General features: G+C 45.2%; 1 protein-coding gene across 5 annotated transcripts in view; it reads left to right on the forward strand.

The window, feature by feature from the left end:
* The first annotated feature begins 1,439 nt into the window (after positions 1 to 1,439).
* GK5 (glycerol kinase 5) overlaps positions 1,440 to 27,800 on the forward strand; it is a 77,007-nt gene continuing 50,646 nt past the window's right edge. For 2 of the 5 annotated variants that reach the window (XM_060197470.1, XM_060197471.1), the window contains exons 1-3: positions 1,441 to 1,706; positions 18,534 to 18,627; positions 21,581 to 21,656. In XM_060197470.1, coding sequence (XP_060053453.1) covers positions 1,566 to 1,706; positions 18,534 to 18,627; positions 21,581 to 21,656 — 311 coding nt within the window. In that variant the 5' untranslated portion in view covers positions 1,441 to 1,565. Of the gene's footprint in view, positions 1,707 to 18,533; positions 18,628 to 21,580; positions 21,657 to 27,800 lie in introns of all 5 variants that reach the window. The other 3 variants (XM_060197473.1, XM_007529954.3, XM_060197472.1) reach the window with 3 other exon arrangements.

Genomic DNA, 27,800 nt, shown 5'->3' on the forward strand with positions numbered 1-27,800 from the left:
TGAGCAGTGCTGGTAAAAAGAAAGAAAGAGGGGGTCAGGCAGTAGCACAGCAGGTTAAGTGCAAGTGGCGCAAAGCACAAGGATCGGCATAAGGATCCTGGTTCGAGCCCCCGGCTCCCTACCTGCAGAGGAGTTACTTCACAGGTGGTGAAGCAGGTCTACAGGTGTCTGTCTTTCTCTCCCCCTCTGTTTTCCCCTCCTCTCTCTATTTCTCTCTGTCCTATCCATCAATGAACGACATCAACAATAACAATAATAACTACTACAAGGCTACAATAACAAGGGCAACAAAAGGGGGAAAAGATGGCCTCCAGGAGCAGTGGATTCATGGTGCAGGCACTGAGCCCAGCAATAACCCTGGAGGCAAAAAAAAAAGAAAGAAAGAAAGAAAGAAAACTAGTATAGTCATGGGCTCTTTGGAATATAACTAAAATAGGACGACTAACTATCTACAAAATGGAGGGCCCCCCCAATTCTTCATCTGAACTATTCCACTCGTTAGGTTCATGATTAACCAACAATTTGTTTGACTCTATATGTTAACTCTTTTTTCAGCCACCAGGTTCCAGATGCTACCATGGTGCCAACTGGACTTCCCTGGACAGACGACCCCACCAATGTGTCCTGAAGCCTGGCTTCCCCAGAGCCCTGACCCACTTGGGAAATAGAGGCAGGCTGGGAGTGTGGATCGACTGTCAACACCCATGTTCAGCGGGAAGCAATTACAGAAGCCAGACCTTCCACCTTCTGCATCCCACAATGACCTTGGGTCCATACTCCCAGAGAGATAAAGAATAGGAAAGCTATCAGGGGATGGGATGGGATATGGAGTTCTGTTGGTGGGAATTGTGTGGAGTTGTACCCCTCTTATCCTATGGTTTTTGTCAGTGTTTCCTTTTTATAAATAATTTTTTTAAAAAACCCTGAAGAATGAAGCCTAAAAAAATAAGATAAGGGAGTTGGGTGGTAGTGTAGCACATGGTTCGAAGTTCAAGGACCGGCTTATAGGATCCCGGTTCGAGCCTCCCGGCTCCCCGACCTGTAGAGGAGTCGCTTCACAGGCGGTGAAGCAGGTCTGCAGGTGTCTATTCCCCCCCCCCCCCATCTGTCTTTCTCTTGAGCAAGGTAACATATGGGCTCAGCCACCGCACTGTCCCTAGATAACTAAATCTTTATAAATGAAAAGAAAATAATGGAGCAGGTGCATGTCAGGTAGTCCCGTGTTTGGAGAATGGGCAGAGGCCCAGATTCCAAGGGAGGACACCTTCCCCCAGCCCACCGCCCCACCTCCCGGGTGTCTGGATCCCTCCCGCCAGCCCCCACCGCACACTCTCCGCCCACCCCCGGCGCCTCCTCCCTCGGGACTCCGGCGATTCCGGAGGCAGCCAGTGCGTCGTGGCGTCACGGCGGCCGGGCGTGGCGGGGCCGCCCCAGGGTCTCGCGGAGGGCGTGCCAGCGGGAGAGGCGAGCCGGGGGCGTGGCGCGGGCGGGCTCGGTGGGCCGGGGGCGCGGGCGGCGGGAAGCAGCGGGACTGGCAGAGCAGTCCCCAGGCGGCTGCAGGAAGGATGTCGCAGCTGCCCGGCGCCCCGCGTCCGGCCGATCCCTCCGAGCGGGGCTGCGTGCTGGGGCTGGACGTGGGCAGCTCGGTGATCCGTGGCCACGTCTACGACCGCTCGGCGCGCATCTGCGGCTCCAGCGCGCGCAAGGTACCTGGGGAGGGCGGGCTCGGGACCCGGGAGCCCTGCGGGGGTCGAGGACTTGGGGGGGGGGGGCGGGATCCGAACAGATAACCCAGGGGAGAGGTCGCGGGTAGAGGCGCTGGGGAGGTGGTCGGGGTCTGCACAGCTGTGGGGAGCGCGCGGGCATGGCGCCTGTCTCACCTGCTTGCACCTTGGCGGGCAGGTGGACCCCCAGCCTCAGCCTGCACCCCACCTATCCTCCGTCGTGTGTGCCCCCCAGCCTGCATCACCCCCATTTCCACCTCTGGTGGAGCGCATCCCCCTACCCCCGACTCTCCCGCTCTGGCCGGTGGACTGTGCGCCCCCGTCCTGTTGCAGCAGGTACAGGCTGGATTAGGGCTCATGACCCAGGTGTCCCTTTTCCTGTCACCTGGGGCCTCCCCTCTCTGGCCTCACCTGGATGGGACTATGGTGACCTCCAGGGCTGGCTGCCCTGCTGGGCAGAGCTGGCTGTCCTGACTTTCCTTCCTTCCTTCCTTCCTTCCTCCCTTCCTCCCTTCCTCCCTTTCTCTCTCTTTCTTTCTTTCTTTCTTTCTTTCTTTCTTTCTTTCTTTCTTTCTTTCTTTCTTTCTTTCTTTCTTTCTTTCTGTCCCTCTCCCTCTCCCTCTCCCTCTCCCTCTCCCTCTCCCTCTCCCTCTCCTCTCTCCCTTGCTAGACACCCCAAACCCGCTTCTCATGACATGTTCCATGTTCAGGTCTTGGTGGAATGTAAAGGCTTTGTCCCTTCTTTGCCCGTCATCCTTATGCACCTCTCTCACAGCGCTCTCTGTGAGTCAGTCCCAGGCTTCTCTGCCATGGAGGTATGACACAACTTTGACAATCTGAGATTTGCCACCTTCGGGAACTAATTAAAAAAAACAACAACTTTTTTTTTTCTGGCTGAACATATATCTCTAGCCATTCATTGTCTTTTTTTTTTTTAACCATTTTTTATTTGTGATTAATATCCATTTGTTTCTTAATAGTAAAACTTTGAACAGTTGATAATATGGGTCATCAACCCAGATACTGGCGTTTGGCTCTCACAGAGTTGTTGATTTCTCCACAATTGCCAGCACATCACATACAAAGGTTATTGGACTTGGTGATCTTATTTACTTTTCTTTCCAATGCTGTAATCCATCTTCTGGAAGTGGTGGTGGTGGGGAGGGGGACTTGGGGCTATCTAAGCCACTCTCTGCAGCTATGGGTGCCCCCTTCTTTTTTTCTTTTTCTTATTTATTTATTTATTATTGGATAGGGACAGAAATTGAGAGGGGAGGGAGATAGAGGGAGAGACAGAGAGACACCTGCAGCTCTACTTCACCACTTGTGAAGCTTTCCCCCTGCAGGTGGGGACTAGGGGCTTGAACCTGGGTTCTTGCGCACTATAGTATGTGTGCACGCAACCAGGTGCACCGCCTCCCCTTTCTTTTCTTCCCACACCCTTAGAAGTATTGTTCAAGGGCAGGGGTAGACAGCATAATGGTATGCACAGCTTTTCATGCCTGAGGCCCCCAGTTCCCAGGTTCAATCCCCTGTACCACCACAAGCCAGAGCTGAGCAGTGCTCAAGCATGAGGTCTGAATTCAATCCCCAGCAGCACATGTACCAGAGTGATGTCTGGTTCTTTCTCTCCTCCTGTCTTTCTCATTAATAAATAAATAAAATCTTAAAAAACAAAACAAAACAAAAAAACAGTGAATTCACCCTTTAAAAAAGAAAAAAAGTGTGCAAGGACCGGAGTAAAGATCCCGGTTCGAGTCCCCGGCTCCCCACCTGCAGGGGAGTCGCTTCACAAGCAGTGTAGAAGGTCTGCAGGTGTCTTGTCTATCTTTTTCTCCCCTTCTCTGTCTTCTCCTCCTTTCTCCATTTCTCTCTGTCCTATCCATCAACGTCGACATCAATATCAACAGTGATAATAACTACAACAATAAAACAACAAGGGCAACAAAAGGGAATAAATAAATATTTTTTTAAAAAATAAAAGAAAAAAGTACTATTCAAGGATGCAGGTGCTGCCAGAATGCATGTGAGTTGGTGGCAGTTTGTAGCACTCATACAGGTTTCAGGGCCAGGCTGAAGCCTCAGCTCCTCAAGTCTTTTATTTGGGTACCTAGGCAAAGACACTGCTAATCCTTGTTCCTCCCCTTCTCCACTTATTGGACCCTAACTGCCCTCCAAGCACTCTGTGCTCCTTTATCTTCTAAGTCTTTATTACATGCCAGTAATACTATCCACACAGACTCCCTTGTAATTCAAGACACAAAGTACTTTTGTTTAAAGCAGGGATTTTTTTTTTTTTTTTAAGAATTGAAATATTTGGAATCCAGGGAGACAGAAATAGTTAGAAGATACAAAGTTTCTAGCTGCTCTGTGATTTGAGACTAATCATTCACTTTTAATGAGCCAGAGGAGAGGAAAAGGCTCCAGAGCGCTGCTTCCCCATCCATTATCTCTTTTCTGTCTATGGTGCTCTCGTGGGAATCGAACCCAGGGCTCACACATGGGAGAAAGGGGTCCCACTGGGTGAGCTACTATCTGACCCCTATTTATTGGCTTTTTCCTTGAGGTTTTTCTGATTTTATTTGATAGGATACAGAGAAATTGAGAGGGAAAGGGAAGATAGAGACACCTACAGCACTAGTCACCACTCATGAAACTTGAACCTGAGTCCTTTTGCAGATAACGTTGTAACATTTCAACACCAGTTTACTAAGTTCTGTTGTGCGATAAGCGACAGAGACCACCCGAGACCAGTTCAGTCAAATTTGTACGATCTTTATTGAGCTGGTGACTACACTCAACAGCTAAAAGCGCTGCTCAGAGTGTAGGGTAGCATGGCCATTTCTAGGGGTAAGTGCAGAAAGTCAGCTAGAAAGAAGCCAAACATGCGGTGGTTAAGACGGTCTGTTACTGCAGTCAGGACAACCCGTTATGGAAACAGGCAACAATTAATAAATAATTTCAGAACACTAAGATCTACTTCTTGTTGGCAGGTAAAACAGTTGCACAAATTCAGGGTCAGGTCAAGGTGGAGTCAGTTATGCTAAGAAAGTGGGGACCCAGTCACAGTTCATTAACCCGTAGTAGGTGTTGAAAAGGGTGGGGAGGGCCTAAAAGAGTAAAAGCAGGCTCATCTTATTAACTTCGCTTCCAGCTCACTAAATCATACACATGACTCTGAGTCAACACTCTACTTTTTTTTTTTTTTGCATCCAGGGTTATCGCTGGGGCTGGGTGCCTGCACTACGAATCCACTACTCCTGGAAACTATTTTTTCCTTTTTGTTGCCCTTGTTGTTTATTGTTGTTGTTATTGCTGTCTGTTGTTGTTGGATAGCACAGAGAGAAATGGAGAGAGGACGGGAAGACAGAGAGGGGAAGAAGAAGACACCTGCAGGTCTGCTTCACCGCCTGTGAAGGGACCCCTCTGCAGGTGAGGGGCCGGGCTCGAACGTGGGTCCTTGGCTTTGCTCCATGTGCACTTAACTCACTGCGCTACTGTCCCACCCCGCACTCAGTCCATTTTAACTGCTGAGGTCAAAGAGGGAACTCCACACACTGGTTTTCTCATTTACACAGGGAAAAAAAATTTTTTTTTTTTTTTTTGCCTTAGCTTTCCTATCCAGAACTGACTATGGTCTGTAGCCATATGGTGTCTCTCAAACCATGGCAGGAGCGAATAGCCATGCTGCCTCAAGCATGGCTCCTGGGTTATTCCCACAGAGATAAAGAAACTAAGCTTTGGGGCTGGGCGGTGGTGCAGAGAGTTGAGCGCGCACTTGACAATGTACAAGGACGCTGGTTCAAGCCCCATCTCCCGCTTTCCTTTCAATTTCTTTCTGTGCGATTAATTAATTAATTAAAAAAGAAAGTAGGGAGTCGGGCGGTTGTGCGGCGAGTTAAGCGCACGTAGCGCAAAGCGCAAGGACCTGCGTAAGGATTCGGGTTCGAGCCACCCGCAACCCACCTGCAGGGGAGTCGCTTCAGAAGCGGTGAAGCAGGTCTGCAGGTGTCTGTCTTTCTCTCCCCCTCTCTGTCTTCCCCTCCTCTCTCCATTTCTCTCTCTTCTATCCAACAATGACGATATTAATAACTACAACAATTAAACAACAAGAGCAACAAAAGGAAATAAATAAATATTAAAAAAAGAAAGAATTTTAAGAAAAAAAAGTAAGCTCTTAGGGCAAGGGAAATAGCTTACCTGGATAGTATGATCCTTTGTCACCTGTGTAACCCATGTTCACGCCCAGCCCCAACTGCACTGAGGAAGCTTTGTTGCTGTGGTCTATTTTACTCTCTCATTGCCTTCTCCGTCTCTGTGTAAAAAGAAATATATACAAATAATATAAAATAAAATGTGTAGCAATTGGTCAGAATAATCCTGTTGATTTTTTTTTAATTTTTAAAATTTATTTTCCCTTTTGTAACCCTTGTTTTTCATTGTTGTAGTTATTATTGTTGTTGTATTGATGTCGTCGTTGTTAGATAGGACAGAGAGAAATGGAGAGAGGAGGGGAAGACAGAGAGGGGGAGAGAAAGACACCTGCAGACCTGCTTCACCGCTTATGAAGCGACCCCCACCCCCCTGCAGGTGGGGAGCAGGGCTCAAACCCGGATCCTTATGCTGGTCCTTGCGCTTCGCATCACGTGTGCTTAATCCACTTCGCAACTGCCCGACTCCCCAATCCTGTTGATCTTAATAATAAATTTAGGGCCCAGGTGGCGGCGCACCTGGTTAAGCGTATGCATTACAGGGTGCAAGGACCCAGTTTCAAGCTCCTGGTCCCCACCTGCAGGGGGAAAACTTCACTCGAGTGGTGAAGCAGGAGTCTCTCTGTCTCCTTCCCTCTCTACCTCCCCCTCCCCTCTCAGTTTCTCTGTCTCTATCCAACAATACATAAATACAAATCTTAAATAATAATAATAAAATTTCTAAGATTTCATTTTGTATGTCGTTTCTCCCTAGAAGGTTGTTTTAGTTGTGTCACTAAAATTGTTGTCCCTGCCATCTATAACTACATTATTATTATTATTTACTTATTTATTCCCTTTTGTTGCCCTTGTTGTTTTATTGTTGTAGTTGTTGTTGAACATAACAGAGAGAAATGGAGAGAGAAGGGGAAGACAGAGAGGGGGAGAGAAAGACACCTACAGACCTGCTTCACCACCTGTGAAGCGACTCCCCTGCAGGTGGGGAGCAGGGGGCTTCAACCGGGATCCTTACGCTGGTCCTTGTGCTTTTTGCGACCTGCACTTAACCCGCTGTGCTACCGCCGACTCCCGAAAACTACATTATTAATAGTGTCTTTATAACCCTCCTGCCTCGTTACATCATTTCAGCAAAAGTAGCAGACTACATATTGCTTCATAATTGGCTTCTGATAAGACGCCAGAGAGCAGTCATGCCTTTATCTGACTTTGAAGGCTATAAGCAGCATGGATTTCAACATCCTCAGATTATCTTTGTGACCTGGACTCAGACCACTGAGATGAAAGAAAAATCATACTGGCATTATCAGATCTCTTATTGTAGGTGGACCTATATATTTATATTGGTAACAACTAAAAACAGTAAAAATTATTATATTCAACTTTGATCTGATATACCACTTAAACTAACGGGTGTGTGATACATGTGTATGTCCTATTTCTGTCTTCAGTCACCATGGATCAATAGTCATTTTTTCTTAGAGATTCAGAATGAACTTATTTCATGCGCAGTCTGCTTCAGTGAAAAATCATGAGCCTTATAACGTCAAAACTAAAGTGTTATCATTACAGTGTATGTGTAAGCTTTGTTGTTTGAAATGCTTCTACCTTCACTTCATGGGCTTTGTTTTTTTCTGGGATTTCTAAGTATAATAAAAATAGTTCCAAAAACTTAAACAAACAAACAAAAAATGATTGGCCATGGAGTCGGGCGGTTCTTCTTCTTCTAGCGTTTGCCCTTCTTCCGTAGCCAGTCAATAGCATCAGGTTGAGCCTGATGTAAAGTTTCGAGACCTCCTTTGAATCTGGAGAGGTGGCAGTCGTTGACTATGTGGGTCATAGTTTGTCTGGAGCCGCAGGGGCAGTTCGGGTCGTCTCTGGCTCCCCAGCGATGGAACATAGCGGCGCACCGGCCATGGCCTGTTCGATAGCGATTGAGGAGGGCCCAATCATAACGTGCTAGGTCAAAGCCGGGTTGACGCTTGCAGGGATCTGTGATGAGGTGTTTGTTCTTTACCTCAGCTGACTGCCAACTCTGCTTCCAAGAGACTGGAACAGAGAAGTTCAGTGTAGGCGTAGTGGACCAGATTGGATGACGAGACGTCAAGCGTTGGACAGGGTGGGCGAAGATATCCGCGTATATTGGCAGGTCCGGTGGAGCGTAGACGTGGGAAATGAACTTAGATGATGCCACATCCCGACGAATATCTGGTGGGGCGATGTTGCTTAGAACTGGCAGCCATGGAACCGGGGTGGAACGGATGGGGTTCCAGAAATTATCCTCATGGAGGAATATAATTTGGAATCAACCAAGTGGACAATGGGGGCTACGGAACCATCCTGGGGCACAGTGTTCTGCAGTGGAATAGCATAATGCCAAACATGATGATCGTAGTGTGGAAGCGCTCACGCCCCATGAGGAGCTGGCCAGTCTTGCAATGATGTGATTCCTTGCGCCCACCTTTGCTGCAGTTTTTATGAGATGTTCGTGAAATGACAGAGTGCGATCGAGAGTAACGCCAAGATAGACTGGCTGGGCTTCATGTCGGATTCTCGTATCGCCAAGCTGCACATTAAGCTCTTGCGAGGCCGAGACATGGTGTAGATGGAAAACAGATGATACCGTTTTTGCAGTGCTAGGGATTAGTTGCCATGTTTTACAGTAATCAGATATCAGAGACATGTCTTTTGTGAGTGTTTCCTCGAGGATGTCGAACTTGGATGCCTGAGTTGCACAGCAGATGTCATTGGCGTAGATGAACTTCTTTGAAGAAGTTTCTGGGAGGTCATTGATGTAAATATTAAATAGCGTAGGAGCCAGAACTGAGCCCTGGGGGAGGCCACTTGAGACAAGTCTCCATCTGCTAGACTTGTCACCCAGATGCACCTGGAATCCTCTGTTTTGGAGAAGAAACAATATAGTGTTGGCCACCCATGGAGGCATGCATCTTGAGATCTTGACTAGGAGACCACGGTGCCAGACCGTGTCATAGGCTGCTGTGAGATCAACAAAGACAGCACCCATCTTTAAATTCTTCTGGAATCCATTTTCAATGTAAGTTGAGAGGGCCAGGGCTTGTTCGCAGGTAGATCTTCCTGGGCAGAAACCAGCTTGGGCGGGTGATAGGAATTTCTCTGTAAGAGGAAAAATACGTGACAGAAGCAGCCTCTCAAGGAGTTTGTAACACACGGAGAGGAGAGAAATTGGTCTATAGCTGGCGGCCAGTGTTGGGTCTTTCTTTGGTTTCAAAACTGCTATTATCTTCGCATGATGCCAAATTTTGGGCATAGATTCAGATTCCAAGATGTGGGACAGGAATGAAGTGAGCCACTTCTTTGCCGTGGGGCCCAAGTTAAGAATGAGTTCTGGGGTGATGTTATCATAGCCAGCAGCTGTTCCCAGTTTAACCCTCTTCAAAGCGTCTTCCAGTTCAGACAGTGTAAAGGGAGAGAGTTTTGGAGATGGACAAGATAACCGGAAGTGGGATGACCACTCATGGGAAATTTCTCTTTTCCAGACTGGGTCGATCTTAGCACGTCCAACTTGAGTTAGGTGACTGGCCACTGAGTTTGGAGATACGGGAGGATGGTAGATGGGAGGGGGTTGGCTACCGGCACCCAGACTATGAAGAAGCTTCCAGGCCTTCCTACTTGAGTGGGTGAAGTTCAGACTTTCCGTGAGTTGTTGCCAGCAGGCTTGGCGTGCTGCATCCAGGGAGGCAATTAGATGGTCAGCCACATCTGGGTCGCCCGACTCATCATACTGCTTTAGTAGTTGCTCGCATTCAGCATCAAGGTGCGCCGCTATGTTCCATCGCTGGGGAGCCAGAGACGACCCGAACTGCCCCTGCGGCTACAGACAGACTATGACCCACATAGTCAACGACTGCCACCTCTCCAGATTCAAAGGAGGTCTCGAAACTTTACATCAGGCTCAACCTGACGCTGTTGACTGGCTACGGAAGAAGGGCAAACGCTAGAAGAAGCATCAAGACAAGGCGTATAGTTAGCACGTCTCCCATGAGGAATGGCTTGGGAAGCTGCTTTGAAGATGGCTTGGCGGAAGCGCCTGTAGGAATCTTCAGAGGGGATAGAGTTAATTGCAGGAATAGATTTGTTGGTAAGGTCACTGAACAGACACCAGTTTGCTTTCCGAAAGTTCCATCTTAGTTTCTCCGAGCACAGAATCAGTGGGAGCTGGAGACCAATGTGGATGATAGCTGGGCGGTGATGACTGTGCGGGAAGATCTTGAGAACGTGTCTCGTAGCGGGAAAGGCTTGGCCGTTGACTGTGCTAATCCAGCACAGGTCAGGTGACGAGTCTTTATTCCATCTAGCACTGTGAAAAGAACCGGGCTGTTTGGGATCGTATAATAGGGAGAGGTCATTCGCTGAAGCCCAGTCGGCTAAGATAGAGCTGTCAGCACGAGTGGAGGAATATCCCCAGTCTTGGTGATGACTATTAAAGTCTCCAACGTAAACGGCTGGGTGATTCGGGCTAGGTAGGACCTCATTATCCCATGAGGCACTGCTTATATATGTTGACGAGCTGAATAGTTCCAATAGTAATGGAGTCGTAGAAGGTCGAAGAGGCCGTATGGTAAACGTCCGCAAGATACGATTTGGCGTAGATGGCTTGGCCATGTTTAGGATGGAGATTATAGCATATTAAATCGAATCCACTGATGGTGAATCGAGCAGCTTCATCGACTGCTATATGTGTTTCTTGTAGGCAGATAACATCTGCCTGATGCTGTATCGCCAATTGACCAATAAGAACGCGTTTGGCAAAGGACAGCCCCTCAACATTAAGTTGGAGGACTGGAAGAGCAGGACCAACAGCTTGAAAGCTGTCAGGAGCTGCTTGTTGCTGGCTTTGAAAGTGACTGGGATCCATGTGGATTCAGTCAGCTAGGAAGGATCATCAGTTTCCCCAATGAATGGGTACTCACGGGATGCACCACGGGAAGGTCGATCCAATGCATCCCAGTCGGGCGGTAGTGCAGCGGGTTAAGCGCAGGTGGTGCAAAGCACAAGGACTGGCATAAGGATCCCGGTTCGAGCCCCTGGCTCCACACCTGTAGGGGTGTCGCTTCACAGGTGGTGAAGAAGGTCTGCAGGTGTCTGTCTTTCTCTCCCCCTCTCTGTCTTCCCTTCCTCTCTTGATTTCTCTCTGTCCTATCCAACAACAACTATAACTACAACATTAAAACAACAAGGGCAATAAAATTGTTGGCCTGCAGCGAATTAGATTAGAAAAGCAATATTGAGCTACTTCCTTACTGCAGATAGCTTGACATCTTTGGAAAAAGTCTTAATGACCCATATATATATATATATATATATATATATATTATTTATTTATTTATCAATGAGAGAGACAGGAGGAGAGAGAAAGAACCAGACATCACTCTGGCACATGTGCTGCTGGGGATCAAACTCAGGACCTCATGCTTGAGAGTCCAAAGCTTTATCACTGCACCACCTCCCTGATCACTTGATGACCTATATTGATATCTAGCACCTTCTTTATTACAACATAGTATGAGAAGAGGTCACTGAATTGCATTTCATCAAAGCATTTGAAATTTATTTTACTTCATGGGCCTCTCAGGATGAGACAAAGATCTTGTGTTTATTTCCAACTGAAAAATCACACCTCTGCTTAGATCATGAAAGAAAAGACTATGTAATAGAAACCAAGCCTCTTAGTAGACGGTGTTGATATTGGCCACTAAATAGTTCTTTTCCAGAAAATGAAAAAAGAGAGCTACACAGGAGACAGCACAGTGGTATGTGAAGGATTTTCATGCCTGAGACTCAGAGGCCCCAGGTTCAGTCTCCAGCACCGCCATAATCCAGTTTAGCAGCACCTTGGTCTCTTTTTCTCTTCAGCTCTCTCATTAAAATAAAATAAACGGTGTGAGGGAGACAGCATACTGGTTATGCAAAAGACTTTCATGCCTGAGGTTCTGAAGTCAAAGATTTAGTCCACCTTCACCCTCACCTCCCACTACCATAAGCCAGACCTGAACAGTGCTTTGGCAAAATAAATAAATAAATAGCCAATATTAATAAAATAATAAATGCATGAACTAAATCAAATGTGTTAAAATCAAATAAAAAAGGAGAAAGAGAAATATTTCTCTTTAGTGTCAGTGTGCTGCTGGGCTCTCTCTCCCCCTGTACATAAACCTGCCTTTGTTTTATTGGCGTCTTGAGAGGAACTGGAGATGAAAGTTGTACTTAGTGGTCCAGGAGGTGGGGCAGTGAATGAAGCACTGAACTCGCAGGCATGAGGTCCCGAATTCTAGCCCCAGCAGCATATATACCAGAGTGATATCTGGCTCCTTTTCTCTATCCTCCTAATTTTCTCATTAATAAATAAACAAAAATTGGGAGTTGGGCTGTAGCGCAGCGGGTTAAGCTCATGTGGCACAAAGTGCAAGGATCTGCATAAGGATCCCGGTTCAAGCCCCGGCTCCCCACCTGCAGGGGTGTCGCTTCACAAGTGGTGAAGTAGGTCTGCAGGTGTCTATCTTTCTCTTCCCGTCTCTGTCTTCCCTTCTCCGGATTTCTCTTTGTCCTATCCAACAACGACATCAATAACAACAATAATAACTACAACAGTAGAACGACAAGGGCAACAAAAGGGAATAAATAAATATATTAAATAAATAAGTAAACAAAATCATTAAAAAAGCCATACTTAATCCATCAGTTAATCTTTGGGATGTAAGTAATATATATATGTATATATATAATTTTTAAATTAATAGACAGCAAAATTGACTTGCGGTGACTAAGATCTGAGGTTTGCCACATGTATCTTTCAATTAAAAATAAAGAAAGAAAATATCTTTATGTGTAGCAGTGACCAAGAGAGTTCCTGGACTAGCCTTTGGCAGGCCTGCCCTCTCGCCATGCCTAGCCTTTGATGAGCAGACTTATCAAGTGAAATTTATAATATTACAGTATTTTTTTTTCAAGCGAAAATGTTAAATAAGTCAGATGAGTCAGCGCACCAATCTAGGACCTGTGGTGCCTCGGATTGAACTGGGAGCCTCAGGTAGGCAGGTCTCTACCAGCTCAACTATTTCTCTGTTGAAAAAAAAATTGCCTGTTGGCGTATTGCACCGAAGTAAAAGACTCTGGGGTGGGTGGGGAGAATACAGGTCCAAAAAGGATGACAGAGGACCTAGTGGGGGGTTGTATTGTTATCTGCAAAACTGGGAAATGTTATACATATACGAACTATTATATTTACTGGTGAATGGAAAACAATAATTCCCCAATAAAGAAATTTTTTTAAAAAGTGTGTATGTGCATTTTTATGTGCATATGTGTGTGTGAGTATATGTATTCTTTTGTTCTTTTTCTTGATAGGCCAGAAAGAAATTGAGAGGGGAAGGGAAAAATAGAGATGGAGAGAGAAAGAGAGGCCCCTGCAGCACTGCACTTATGAAGCTTAACCCCTGCAAGTCGGGACCAGAGACTTGAACCTGGGTCCTTGTGTGTGGTAAGGTATACACACAATCGTGCACCATACCTGAACCTTCTGCCGTCTTTTGAAGAATGTCATCTAGGGCCAGGGTGGTGGCCCACCCAGTTGAGTGTACATGTGCGAGGACCTGGGTTCAAGCCCGCTGGGCCCCACCTGCAGGGAGGAAACTTCGTGAGCAGTACTACCTGTGTCTCTCTCCCTCTCTGTCTCCCCACTTTTTTCTTGATTTCTCTCTGTCTCTACCCAATAAATAATTAATATGTATTTCTTTCTTTTTTTGTTTGTTTTTTTGTTTTTTTTTGTATTTATTTCTATATTTATTCCCTTTTGTTGTCCTTGTAGTTATTATTGTTGTAGTTATTGATGTCCTTGTTGTTGGATAGGACAGAGAGAAATGGAGAGAGGAGGGGAAGACACAGAGGGGAAGAGAAAGACAGACACCTGCAGACCTGCTTCACCTCTTGTGAAGCGACTTCCCTGCAGGTGGGGAGCCGGATCCTTACATCCACCTGTGCTTAACCCGCTGCGCTACCGACCAACTCCCACTAATATGTATTTTTAAAATGTCCTATAAGGGTGGTGGCAGATGGTTCACACGTAGAGTGCACTCTTTACCATGATTGAGGATCTAGGTTCGAGTCCCAGGCCACCACATGGAAGTGCCTGATGGGAAGAAGCTTCACAAGTGATAAAGCAGTGTGGTCCCTTTCTCTCCCTCTCTGCCTCTCCCTCTCTATATAGAAGAAAGACATGAAAAGAAAAAAAAATGATTGGCAGGAGCAGTGGAGTCATGCAGGCAGTGAGAGTAAGCACCATTAATAACCCTGGGGTCAAAAAAAAAAAAAGGAAGGAAAGAAGGAAGAAGTTGAGAAGGAAGTGGGGGATATATAGTGGGAGAGAGAAAAAGAGACACCTGCAGCACTGCTTCACCACTCACGAAGCGTTCCCCCTGCAGGTGGGACTGGAGACTTGAACCCGGGTCCTTATGCACTTTAACACGTGCGCTCAACCCAGGTGCACCATCACCTGCCTCAGAATTTTATTTTTTCAATATTTATAACTCTCCTTTTCTTTTTTAAAAATATTTGTTTTATTTATTTATTTCCTTTTGTTACCCTTGTTTTTTTTTGTTGTTGTTGTTGTTGTAGTTATTATTGATGTAATCGTTGTTGGATAGGACAGAGAGAAACGGAGAGAGGAGGGGAAGACAGAGAGAGGGAGAGAAAGACAGACACCTGCAGACCCGCTTGTGAAGTGACTCCCCTGCAGGTGGGGAGCCAGAGCTCGAACCCAGATCCTTACACCGGTCCCTGCGCTTTGCCCCATGTGCGCTTAACCCGCTGCGCCGCCGCCCGACTCCCTACAACTCTCCTTTTCATCCTTTCCCCTAATTATTGTAATTTCAGCTCTAAAAATTCTTTCTTTTTTCCTTTTTTGGTGGTGTGGAGGATTGAACTAGGAGCTTCAGACATGAGAGTCCTTTTGAGTATCCATTATGCTATCTCCCCTGCAGACCTGCTTTACCACTTGTGAAGCGACACCCCTGCAGGTGGGGAGCCCGGGGCTCTAACTGGGATCTTACACTTTGTGCCCTGTGCACTTAACCTGCTGCACCACCGCCCTACTCCCTTTTTTTTTTAAACCAGAGCACTGCTCATCTCTGGTTTATGGTGGTGCAGGGGATTAAACCTGGGACTTTGGAGCCTCAGGCATGAGAGTCTGTTTGCATAACCATTATGCTGTCTCCCCTACCTTCTTCATATGTCTTGTAATTTCTAAGTGTCTGGGCCTTGGTAAATCCTGTAGTGAGTATTGTTTTGTTTTTTTTCCTTTTTGTTTTGTTTTGTTTGTCTTCAGTGTTACTGCTGGGATTTGGATGCAGCATTACAAATCCACTCCTCCTGGCAGCCATTTTTCATTTTTATTGGATAGGACAGATAATTGAGAGAGTAGGGGGAGAGGGGCCGGGTGGTGGTGCACCTGGTGGAGCACACATGTTATAGTGCACAAGGACCCTGGTTCGAGTCCCTGTTCCCCACCTACAGGGGGAAAGCTTTGCGAGTGGTGAAGCAGGTGTCTCTCTGTCTCTCTCCCTCTCTATCTCCCCTCCTCCTCTCAATTTGTGGCTGTCTCTATCCCATAAATAAATAAAAATAATTTAAAAAATTTAAAAGAGAGAGTAGGGGGAGATAGAGAGGGAGAGAGAAAGACACCTGCATACCTGCTTTGCCACCTGTGAAGCATCCCCCCTGTGGGTGGTGGAGCTGGAGCTCAAACCCAGATCCTTGTGTGGGTCCTTTTGCTCAGTACTAAGTGTGCTTCACAGGGTGCGTCACAGCCCGGCCCTGTTTTTTCCTTAAATAGGCAACAGATGCAGTCGAATCTAAGTCCCAAGCAGCCTTGTGTAGACTGCGATTTCATTGTTCACCCCAATTTTAGAATCTTGTCTGTGCTGTTAGGATGTGTCCTGTGAATGTGCCACCCAGCAGTCAGCCTGGGCCCCGGGCACATCTCACTGTGACCCGGGATTACACACACAGCCTTGAGGGAGACCTGGGAGTCCAGACACTGCTGCCCACAGTAGCTCTCCTGAGCCCTCATTCTCTGAGAGCTGCCTGGTACCTTTCTGCTCTTCCAGCCTCTTAGCGCTTTTTAGAAAGCTGGAGCTGTCATTACCCTTTCTGCTGGGCACTTGCTATGTTCGTATCTGGGTACAAAAGCAGCAAAAGCACAGAGAAAAAGGTGTGTGTGTGTGTGTGTGTGTGTGTGTGTGTGTGTGTGTGTGTGTGTTAGGGGGTGTCACAGCCCCTGTGGTGGCTCTGAAGGGAAGATTTAGCTTGCTCAGTCTTTTTTCTTTCTTTTTTTTGCCTCCAGAGTTATCACTGTGGCTTGGTGCCAGCACTAGGAATCCACTGGTCCTGGAGGCTGTTTTTCCAATTTTGTTGCCCTTGTTGGTACCCTTGTTGTTGTTATTGTTGTCAATAGGACAGAAAGAAATCGAGAGAGGATGGGAGATAGACACCTGCCGACCTGCTTCACCGCCCATGAAGCGCCCCCCCCCCCACCCCCCGCGCGGGTGGGGAGTAGGGGGCTCGAACCAGGATCTTTTTTCCGGTCCTTGCGCTTGGCGCCACGTGGGCTTAAGCTGCTGCTCTACTGCCCCCGGCCCCCCAGCTCGCTCTGTCTTTTGGTGCTGGTGATCACTGTTGGCAGTGCTCTGGGGAAGGCTGAGGACAAAGGTGCAGAGCGAAGGGGGAAAAGAAAGAAATAGGAGGTTTCCTACCCTCTGTCTTGGCGTCCTCCAGGACACAGCTGCACATCCTGGCAATCCACCGTGGCTTTCATTTTGCCTGGAGTGCAGGCCAGGACACCAGAAGGAAAATGGGAAACTCGCCACTACTCTTGAGTGATTTTTACCTTCTCTAGTCTGTCTGTCTGTCTTACAGGATTTGGATTTTACAAGTAGCTGTTTCTCAGATAGATGTGTTTGTTTTTTATTACCACCAGGGTTATTGCTGGGTCTACAGATCCACCCCACACCTGGAAGCCATTTTCCCCTCTTTCCTCCTTTTTCTCTCTCTCTTTCATTCTTTCTAAGTTTCCTTTCTTGTTTTCATTAGGACAGAGAAAATGAGAGGGGTCCGGGATAGAGACAGGGAGAGAGAGGGACACCTGCAGACCTGTGTCCCTTCTGCAGGTTGGGAGTGGGAGCTTGAACCCAGGTCCTTAAACACCAGTTAATATGTGTGTCCAACGGAATGGTTCACCACTCAGCCTCCTGCTTCTCACAGTTTATTCTATGTCTGCATTCAGAGTAGACACAGAGTAGAATTCATTTCCTCCATCATGTGCACATGTATGTTATATATGTACATACACAGGTATGTATATGTGTGGTTTAAACTTGGGTGAGCCAAGGCCTGGTACATGGCCACTTTTGTCATTCGTGTCAGTGGGGGAGGTGCTGGTTGGGGTGAGATGCTACTCTGTTAATACAGTATTGCCCATGTGGTGCTGGTGTTGGAACCTGGGTCCCCTGCATGGCTATACAGGCGCCCTACCCAATGAGCTATCTCACTGGCAAAAAAAAAAAAAATAGTCCTGTAGAGTGAGGGAATTGTGTAGACAAAAAGCCCCAGAAAACCTGGTAGCAAAAAAGATAAAAATAGGACAGGGATAGAAAGCATATTGGTTATGCAAAGAGTCTCTCATGCCCGAGCCTTCAAAGTCTCAGGTTTAGTCCCCACGCATGACCATAAGCCAGAGTTTATGAGCAGTGCTCTGGTAAAAAAAATAAATACATATGGGAGTCAAATGGTAGCATAGCGGGTTAAGCGCATGTGGTGCAAAGCACAAGGACTGGCATAAGAATCCCAGTTCAAGCCCCCGGCTCCCCACCTGCAGGGAGTTCACTTCATAGGCAGTGAAGCAGGTCTGCAGGTGTCTTTCTTTCTCTCCCCCCTCTCTGTCTTCCCCTCCTCTCTCCATTTCTCTCTGTCCTATCTAACAACGATGACATCATCAACAATAACAATAATAACTACAACAATAAAACAACAAAAGGGAATAAATAAATACATACATACATATAGGGCACCAAAGTAAAAACTCTGGGTTTAGGGTGGATGTTTGTCTTCATGGGGTGGGTGGGCGGGGGATGGGATGGGACACAGTCTTTTGGTGGTGGGAATGGTGTTTGTGTACACTACTATTAATTTGTAGTTATATAAATAATCTTTTAATTAAAAAAACATACATACATGATTAGTAAGGGTCTAGACAGTAGCACAGCCAGTAAAGTAATCGTTACCATTCAGGAAGACCCAGGTTCAAACCCCTTAGCCCCTACCTGCAGGGGGGACGTTTCACAAGCCCTGGAGCAAGCTGCAAACATCTCTCTCTCTCTCTCTCTCTCTCTCTCTCTCTCGCTCTCTCTCCCTCTTCCCCTATTTCTTCCCCTATGTCTCTATCACAATAAAAAAATAAAGATAAGTTAAGTAATAGAATCATGATAATTATTTTAACCGCTAACCTTAAAACCTAGATACTTTTGACTTGAACTAATGTTTTAACTAAATCTTCTCTTTTCCTAAATAGATAGAAAATCTTTATCCTCAAGCTGGCTGGGTAGAAATTGATCCTGATGTTCTCTGGGAGCAGTTTGTAACTGTCATAAAAGAATCTGTCAAAGGTAATTGATTTATACAGATAAAAATAGCAAGTAGTGCCTGTTTTGTTTGTAACAAGAGTTTACTCACGTATCTGAAGAACTTGGCGGGTTTCCTAAGTTATGCCTGTGGCATTTTGACCGGGGTCACAGTTTCCCGACATTTCTTTTTTGCCTATTGCTGGGGCTCAGTGCCTGCACCACAAATCCACTGCTTCTGGAGGGTATTTTTTTCCCCTTTTGTTGCCCTTGTTGTTTTATCACTGTTGTGGTTATTATTATTATTGTTGTTATTGATGTCATTGTTGCTGATAGGACAGAGAGAAAATGAGAAAGGGAGAGAAGACAGAGGGGGAGAGAAAGACAGACACCTGCAGACCTGCTTCAACTGAAGCAACCCTCTGCAGGTGGGGAGCTGGGGGCTCAAACTGGGATCCTTATGCCGGTCCTTACGCTTTGCGCCATGTGCACTTAACCCGCTGCGCCACCTGACCCCCACATTTCTTTTTTTTTTTTTTTTCCTGGTGGGGTCAGCATTTTGGAGTTGGTAGTGAGCTGCTCTGTTCAGAAAAGATAGCAGCTTGGCTCTTTGGTGTTCTGTCTTTGTCAGCTCAGTGTAAACTCACCCTGTTTCCATCTGGGTGGTATCCAGTAAGGATTTGACTTCTTCCTGTTGTATTCAAAATGCTGAGGATAGTACAGACAAGGCCACAACACATAATTCCTGCTTTCAGGAGTTTACTGCTGAGTTGTCTTTATTGCAAATTGCCTTTTACTTTTTCTTCTTTTTTAAAAATTATCTTTTTATTAATGACAGAGATAGGAAGAAAGAGAAGGAGAACCAGAACATCACTCTGGTACATGTGCTGTTAGGGATTGAACTGGGGACCTGGTGCTTGAGAGTCCAATGCTTTATCCACTGTGCCACCTCCTGGACCTTTTGTTTGTTTGTTTTACCAGAGCACTGCTCTTCTCTGGGGTTGAACCTGGGACTTTTGGAGTCTCAGACATGAAAATATTTTTACTGTGTTACCTGATCAAAAATTAGCTTTAGGGAGTCGGGCAGCAGGTTAAGCACAGGTGGCGCAAAGCGCAAGGATCGGTGTAAGGATACTGGTTCGGCCCCGGCTCCCCACCTGCAGGGGAGTCGCTTCACAGGCAGTGAAGGAGGTCTGCAGGTGTCTGTCTTTCTCTCCCTCTCTCTGTCTTCTCCTCCTCTCTCCATTTCTCTCTGTCCTATCTAACAACAATGACATCAATAACAACAATAATAACTACAATAAAACAACAAGGGCAACTAAAGGGAATAAATAAATAAATATTTTTTAAATTACCTTTAATTCTTTTTTTTTTTTACATTTAATTCAAGTAACCTCTACTATTTCAAATCTTAATTCTTAGGAATATTTTCACCGCCATTTTCTTTAAGAACATGGTGATATAGTGCACAGGATATATACATAGCCTACTGGTTATGTAAAAAGACTCTCATGTCCGAGCCTCTAAGATCCCAGGTTCAGTCCCCTGCACTTATAAACCAGAGCTGAATAGTGCCATGTATGGTTTTAGAAAGAAAGAAGGAAAGAAAGAAAGAAAGAAAGAAAGAAAGAAAGAAAGAAAGAAAGAAAGAGAGGGCGGGGGAAAGGACTGGGCAGTGTGACCATGTACAAGAACCAAGTTGAAGCCCTTGCTACCCACCTGCAGAGGAACTGCTTCACAGGCTATGAAGCAGATCTACAAGCGTCTGTCTTTCTCCCTGTCTCCTCATCTGTCATCATTTCTCTCTGTCCTGTCAAATAAGATAGAAGAAAAAAAATAACCACTGGGAATAGTGGATTCGTAGTGCTGGCACTGAGCCCTAGAACAAAACCCTGATGGCAATAAAAATAATAATGATAAGAGAAAAAAATTCAAAGGATAAAAGATGGCTTGTCAATGTAAATTACAAAAGGTCTTTTACTTCATTTGTCAGGCTGAGTTGGTTTTAAATTTCAAACCCTTTTGGTTGGAAATATTTCAAAAATTATTATTAATTATTTTTAATTGCCTCATTAGGACTTCATGCCTGTGCAGTTCCACTGCTCCTGGCAGTCTTTCTCCCTCTCTACATCCCCCTTCCTCTTAATTTCTGGCTGTCTCTATTCAATAAATATGATAAAATATTAAAAACAAACAAAAAAATACCAGACACACACACACGAATGAAAAAAAAACAAAAACCCAGGTTGTTGTATTTTACCAAATTTAGACCCAAAGTATTTTTATTGGTACCCTAGCATCTGCCTGTATAAAACATAAACCCAGGGCTTTAATAACTATACTCCCTTCCCTGAGAGTCGACCTGTTTCTGTACTGATTGACTTCTCTTCAATTAGAATCCAGTCTTTTATTATGAGTGAGAAGAACATACAGTCTGACTTCCTTTGTGTGGTCTTTGATTTTGTTTCCCTAATAGTAAAGCTAAAGGCATTTTCATTATTATTAGAAAATAACACTTGTCCCTTTTAAGTTAAAAAAAAAAATACTAGTGGTTCGGGAGGTGGTGCAGTGATAAAGCTTCGGACTCAAAAAGTATGAGGTCCTGAGTTCAATCCCTAGCAGCACATGTACCAGAGTGATGTCTGGTTCCTTCTCTCTCCTCCTGTCTTCCTAATAAATAGATAAAATCTTAAAAAAATAAAATTACAAAAAGTCTCGGTAGTATTTTATTGATTGGCTCCAATTATGTCATTACAGTGCTAAATCTAGCCATTTTTTCTTACTGTAAAGTTACATTGAACAGTTTCTCATACATTTTATAATGTTGTGAATAAAAAATGCTTTTTTTTTTTTTTTTTACCAAATCATTTCATTGTGTGTGTGGGGGGGGGCAAATAATGGTTTACAGTGCAGTTGTTGACACATAGGTACAATATCTCCATCTGCCTGTGATAGATGTCTGCAAAGAAAAGTTTGCTTTATTTCTCTTTGTTTTTAGCCGCAGGAATGGAGGTGAATCAAATTGTTGGTCTGGGTATTTCAACGCAGAGAGCAACCTTCATTACATGGAACAAGTAAGTATGTGGTGTGATAAGGTCTCCCTGCTGTGCTTATGCCATAGTGGAAACACTGCTGAGACTTGCTTGGTGATTTGCCCTTTAGCATTAAGACCAGTTTTGTATAATCCTGGTTAAAATACATGAATTTTTTTTTTTTTTTTTTTTTTTTTTACCAGAGCACTGTTCAGGTCTGGCTTATGGTGATGCAGGGTATTGAACCTGGGACTCTGGTGCCTCAGGCATGAGAGTCTCTTTGCATGACCATCATGACCATTATGTTATCTACCCTCCGCCCTCTTTTTTTTTTTCTAACCAGGGTTATTGCTGGGGCTCGGTGCTGGCACTATGAACCCACTGCTCCCAGCAGCCATTTGCCTTTTAAAATTTAATTAATTGTTTATATTAATTAATTTTGCTTCCAGGGTCATCCCTGGGGCTTGGTGCCTGCACTATGAGTCCACTGCTCCTGGAGGCCACTTTTCCCTTATTGCTCTTGTTGTCATTGTTATTGTTGCTATTGCTGTTGTTGTTGTTGTTGGGTAGGACAGAGAGAAATCAAGAGAGGAGGGAAAGACTGAGAGGGGAAAAGAAAGATAAACATCTGCAGACCTGCTTCACCGCCTGTGAAGCGACTCCCCTGCAGGTGGGGAGCTGGGGGCTTGAACCAGGATCCTTTTGCCAGTCCTTGCGCTTCATGCCATGTGCATTTAACCTGCTGCGATACTGCTTAGCCCCCTAATTTAATTTATTTTATTTTTTTACTATGCCTGTTAAGACAGAGAGAAATTGAGAGGGCGTGGAAGATAGAGGGAGAGAGAAAGACAGACACCTGCAGACCTGCTTCACCACTCATGATGCATCTCCCCCAGAGGAGGGGAGTGGGGGCTAGAACCTGGGTCCTTGCACATTAGGTCAGATGTGCACTTAACCGGGTGCCCCATCACCCAACCCCTACATATCCTTCTGGACTTACCAAATGATCTTTCCTGTATGTCACCTAAGCTTGACTTAGATAAAATAATAAGACTCTTCCTGACATCAGAACTCTCTATTCTTTCTTTTAGTGTCAGTTAGTTTTAAACTGAAAACGGGCTAAAGGTCTAAAACAATTGGCTCAGACCTACAAAGATTCAGGGAACCTGAACATTTTAGAAAGACAATACTGTGATTTATAATATGGTTTATATATTTTTTTAATCTACTTCAAATTTCACATTTAGGTGTCTAAAGCATAGGAGATATATAGAGATCACACAAGATTATAACAGCGGGAGTTGGGCTGTAGCGCAGCGGGTTAAGAGCAGGTGGCGCAAAACACAAGGACCGGCATAAGGATCCCGGTTTGAACCCCGGCTCCCCACCTGCAGGGGAGTCCCTTCACAGGCGGTGAAGCAGGTCTGCAGGTGTCTATCTTTCTCTCCTCCTCTCTGTCTTCCCCTCCTCTCTCTATTTCTCTCTGTCCTATCCAACAACGACAACAATAATAAAACAATAAGGGCAACAAAAGGGAATAAATAAATAAATTAAAAATTAAAAAAAAGGTTATAACAGCAACTACATACTGGTATATATTCGTGATACTTTAGGATCCAATTCTTACAAACAAATCTGTTTCTTCAATGTTATATCTGTTTTTACTGAGAAATGCTAAGTTCCTCGTGGTCATTAAATACACAAGAGCTAAGATTCCAGACCATCTTTCTGACCCCAAAGTGTATGTTCTTTCCACTCCTTTCATATGACAAAAACAAGTCTCTCTTACTCTTTTTTTTAATATTTACTTATTTTCCCTTTTTTGTTGATCTTATTTTTTTATTGTTATAGTTATTGTTGTTGTTATTGATGTCATCATTGTTAGATAGGACAGAGAGAAATGGAGAGAGGATAGGAAGACAGAGAGGGGGAGAGAAAGATCAACACCTGCAGACCTGCTTCACCGCCTGTGAAGTGACTCCCCTACAGGTGGAGAGCCGGGGGCTCCAACCGGGATCCTTACGCTGGTCCTTGTGCTTCACACAATGTGCATTTAACCTGCTGTGCTACCACCGGACTCCCCTCTCTTACTCTTAAAATACCACCAATGGGAGACGGGCGATAGCTCACTGGCTTAAGTGCACATAGTGCAAAGCACAAGGACAGGCTCAAGGATCCCAGTTCAAGCCCCCGGCCCCTCACCTGCAGAGGGGTCGCTTCATAGGTGGTGGAGCAGGTCTGCAGGTATCTATCTCTCCCCCTTTTTGTCTTCCCCTTCTCTCTAAATTTCTCTCTGTCCTATCCAACAACAATAACAGCAACAACAATGGGGGGAAAAGGCCTTCAGGCACTGAGCCCCAGCAATAACCCTGGAGGCAAAAAAGAAAGAAAAAGAAAAAAAAAGCACAGAACTAGGAAAATAGAAAATAATAGTTGTGCAAAAAACTTTAATGCCTATGTTTCTGAGGTTCCAGATTCCTGGTTCAATCCTAGTACTACATGTACCAGAGGGAGATATTCTAGTGTTTCTCTCTCTCTTTCTCTCTTATACTAAATAAAATAAATTTTAATAAATAAAAAGCAGCCCAAACCTTAAAAATAATAGCTGTGGTCCAGGAGACCAGTGGGTAAAAATAATAACTTTATTATCAGAACCTTGTCCTTGGAACTTGGAGGGAGGGGTAGGGAGTGGTAATCAGAGTGGATTCACAAGGACGTGGCCTTTCTTTATTAGTTTAAATTCGCAACACTTCTGACCTTGATCTTTGGGGAGATCTGGTAGAAACTGTAGAGGTTGTTTTTTTTTTTTTTTATTTGCCTCCAGAGTTATCGCTGGGGCTCGGTGCCTGCACTACAAATCCATTGCTCCTGGAAGAAAAAAAATGGAGCATTTTTTCTGATTTTGTTGCCCTTGTTTCACTTGTTGTAGTTGTTATTGTTATTATAACTGTTGTTGTTGTTGGATAGGACAGAAAGAAATTGAGAGAGGAGGGGAGGACGGAGGAGAGAATGACAGACACCTGCAGACCTGCTTCACCGCTTGTGAAGCGACCCCATACAGGTCGTGAGCCAGGGACTTGAACCGGGATCCTTATACTAGTCTTTGTGCTTTGTGCCATGTGCGCTTAACCCACTGCGTTACCGCCTAGCTCCCGCAACTGTAGGGTATTAAGAAGAAGAATGAGTTAGGTACAACAGAGCTGGGTGGAAGGGAACCTGAGAAAATGTCTAGTTTAGGCTGTGTACATGTAGGCCATCCCAGAGGGGCTAAGATCTTGGCCTAGTGTCAGCTGAGGTGCAGCACACGTCCTCCAGATGGGTGCCCCTTCACCCAAGGCAGAACATATCTTGGGCTGGCATCTGCATCAGTGGTTCTCCTCTGCCTCCACCCAGCTTCCCAACTCTTGACTTGGGCACAGGAAGTCTCAAGTAAGCCCTCCATCTGTCTTTCAGGTGCAGGAATGAAGGGATGAATCTGAGTCTTACTTGGAGATCAGAATTTCTACACAGCAGCACCATTGAGATTGTGAGCTAGGGACTCTGGTGGGAGCAGTGCTGGGCACAGAAGGTGTTGAACAGCATCCTGTCCTCTCCCGTGCCCCCAGATCCCAGTAGTGCTCTACTCCCCCAAGCTGTGACCACCACAGATGTGCCTAGTCATCACCAAACGTGGGGGAAGTTTTGAGAAGACATTCTCTGGTAGAGATTATGTAGTGAGATGAGGATTTGGACAATGAGTTTTCCATCTAAATTTTGAAAAGAGTGACAGTGATGGTTCTACACATATATGTTACAATGCACAAGGACCCAGGTTCAAGCCCCCCAGTTCCCATCTGCAGGGGGGAGGAATTTCACAAATGGTGAAGCAGGGGGCTGGGTGGTGGGACACCTAATTGAGCACACATGTCACTATGCACCAAGACCCAGGTTCAAGGTTCTTTGCCCTTGTTTTATTATTGTAGTTACTATTGTTGTTGTTACTGAGTCTTCGTTGTTGGATAGGACAGAGAGAAATGTAGAGAGGAGGGGGAGACAGAGAGAGGGAGAGAAAGATAGACACCTGCAGACCTGCTTCACCGCTTGTGAAGCGACTCCCCTACAGGTGGGGGAGCCAGGGGCTTGAATGGGGATCCTTACACAGGTCCTTGTGCTTTGTGCCACCTGTGCTTAACCACTAAGCTACCACCCGACTCCCAGATTTTATTTATTTATTAATGAGAAAGATAGGAGGAGAGAGAGAAAAAAACCAGACATCACTCTGGTACATGTGTTGCTGGGAATCGAACTCAGGACCTCATACTTGAGAGTCCAGTGCTTTATCCACTGCATCGTCTCCTGGGCCACTCCCTCTTGATTTCTGACTATCTTCATCCAATAAATAAATAAAGATAAAAAAACCAAGCAGTGCTGCAGGTGCCTCTCTTTCTCTCTCCATCTTTACCTCCCCCTTCCATCTTGATTTCTCTGTGTCTCTACAAAAACAAATAAATAAAATATTTTAATAAATGGAACACTTGTGAAAAAGGCATCACGGACCACCCATGATGAGTCTGAGAAATTGGTGGAAAGACACATAAGCAGGAGTGTCACCTTTGGACTTGGAAGTGAAGACATCAGCCACAGAGATTGCTCCATCAGAATCTGGATCCCATGTCACCTGTCACAAAAAGGTGCAAGACTAAGACGCCAAGTTTTCTTGCCTGTCATGTTTGGCAGTGCTTGTATTTTTTATGCTGGGTCTTTAAAATGCACAAGAGACTTTGTGCGTGTGTTTTATCATACAGCCACAGAGCTCTGCTCTGCTTCCTCAGCCCAGTGAGCTGCAGTGGCGTCTCTGCTGACAGAACCTGCAGGCTCCCCAAGGAGCCACACAACAGCACAGGGAGGGCACACCTGAGTCCACAGGAAGTGTTTCTGGAGCTTTGCTTTTGTTTGTTTGTTTCAGCTTAGTTTTTTTTGTTTTGTTTTTAAAGATTTTAAAAAATATTTATTATTTCCTTTTTGTTGCCTTTGTTGTTTTTATTGTTGTAGTTAATAATTGTTGTTGATGTCGTTGTTGGTGGATAGGACAGAGAGAAATGGAGAGAGGAGGGGAAGACAGAGGGGGAGAGAAAGAAAGACACCTGCAGACCTGCTTCACCGCCTGTGAAGCAATGCCCCTGCAAGTGGGGAGCCAGGGGCTCGAACCGGGGTCCTCACGTGGTTCTTGCGCTTCATGTCATGTGTGCTTAACCTGCTGCGCTACCGCCTGACTCCCTCAGCTTAGTTTTTAAGCAGAGCACTGTGCAGCTCTGGCTTATGGTAGTGCCTATGAGTGAACCTAGGACCTCCAAGTCTCAGGCAGGAAAGTCTTCTCTTTTCTTTTCTTTTCTCTTCTCTTCTCTTCTCTTCTCTTCTCTTCTCTTCTCTTCTCTTCTCTTCTCTTCTCTTCTCTTCTCTTTTTAAGGAAAATCACATTTTATTTTCCCAAGTGAGATAACATAACACAAATAATACTGGATATATCTTACACTACTATAACTAAAATAACATATAATAACTATTAGTTACATTGCATGTGATATCTTTTATTTATTTTTAATTTCTTTATTAGGGGATTAATGTTTTACAGTCAACAATAAATACAGTAGTTTGTACATGCATAACATTTCTCAGTTTTCCGCATAACAATACAACCCCCACTACGCCCTCTGTCATCCTTTTTGGACCTGTACTCTCCTCCCCACCCCACCCCAGAAGCACAGTTCTTCTTCTTTTTTTTAAAATTTTTTTATATTTATTTATTTATTCCCTTTTGTTGCCCTTGTTTTTTTTTAATTGTTTTAGTTATTATCTATGTCATTGTTGTTGGATAGGACAGAGAGAAATGGAGAGAGGAGGGGAAGACAGAGAAGAGGAGAGATAGACAGACACCTGCAGACCTGCTTCACCGCCTGTAAAGCGACTCCTGCAGGTGGGGAGCCGGGGGCTCAAACCGGGATCCTTACAGTGGTCCTTGCCTTTGGGCGCCACCTGCGCTTAACCTGCTGCGCTACCGCCCGACTCCCTCTTCTTTTTTTAAATAATCAATCACTGTTCTATCACCTGGCCTTTAAATTAAAAAATGAATGAATAATTTTTAATGTGGTACCAGGAAATGAATTCAGGGCTTTGGGCATGTGGTACACCACTGGGCCATTGTTGATC

This window comes from Erinaceus europaeus, chromosome 9 (genome assembly GCF_950295315.1).
Source record: "Erinaceus europaeus chromosome 9, mEriEur2.1, whole genome shotgun sequence".
Taxonomy (NCBI): domain Eukaryota; kingdom Metazoa; phylum Chordata; class Mammalia; order Eulipotyphla; family Erinaceidae; genus Erinaceus; species Erinaceus europaeus.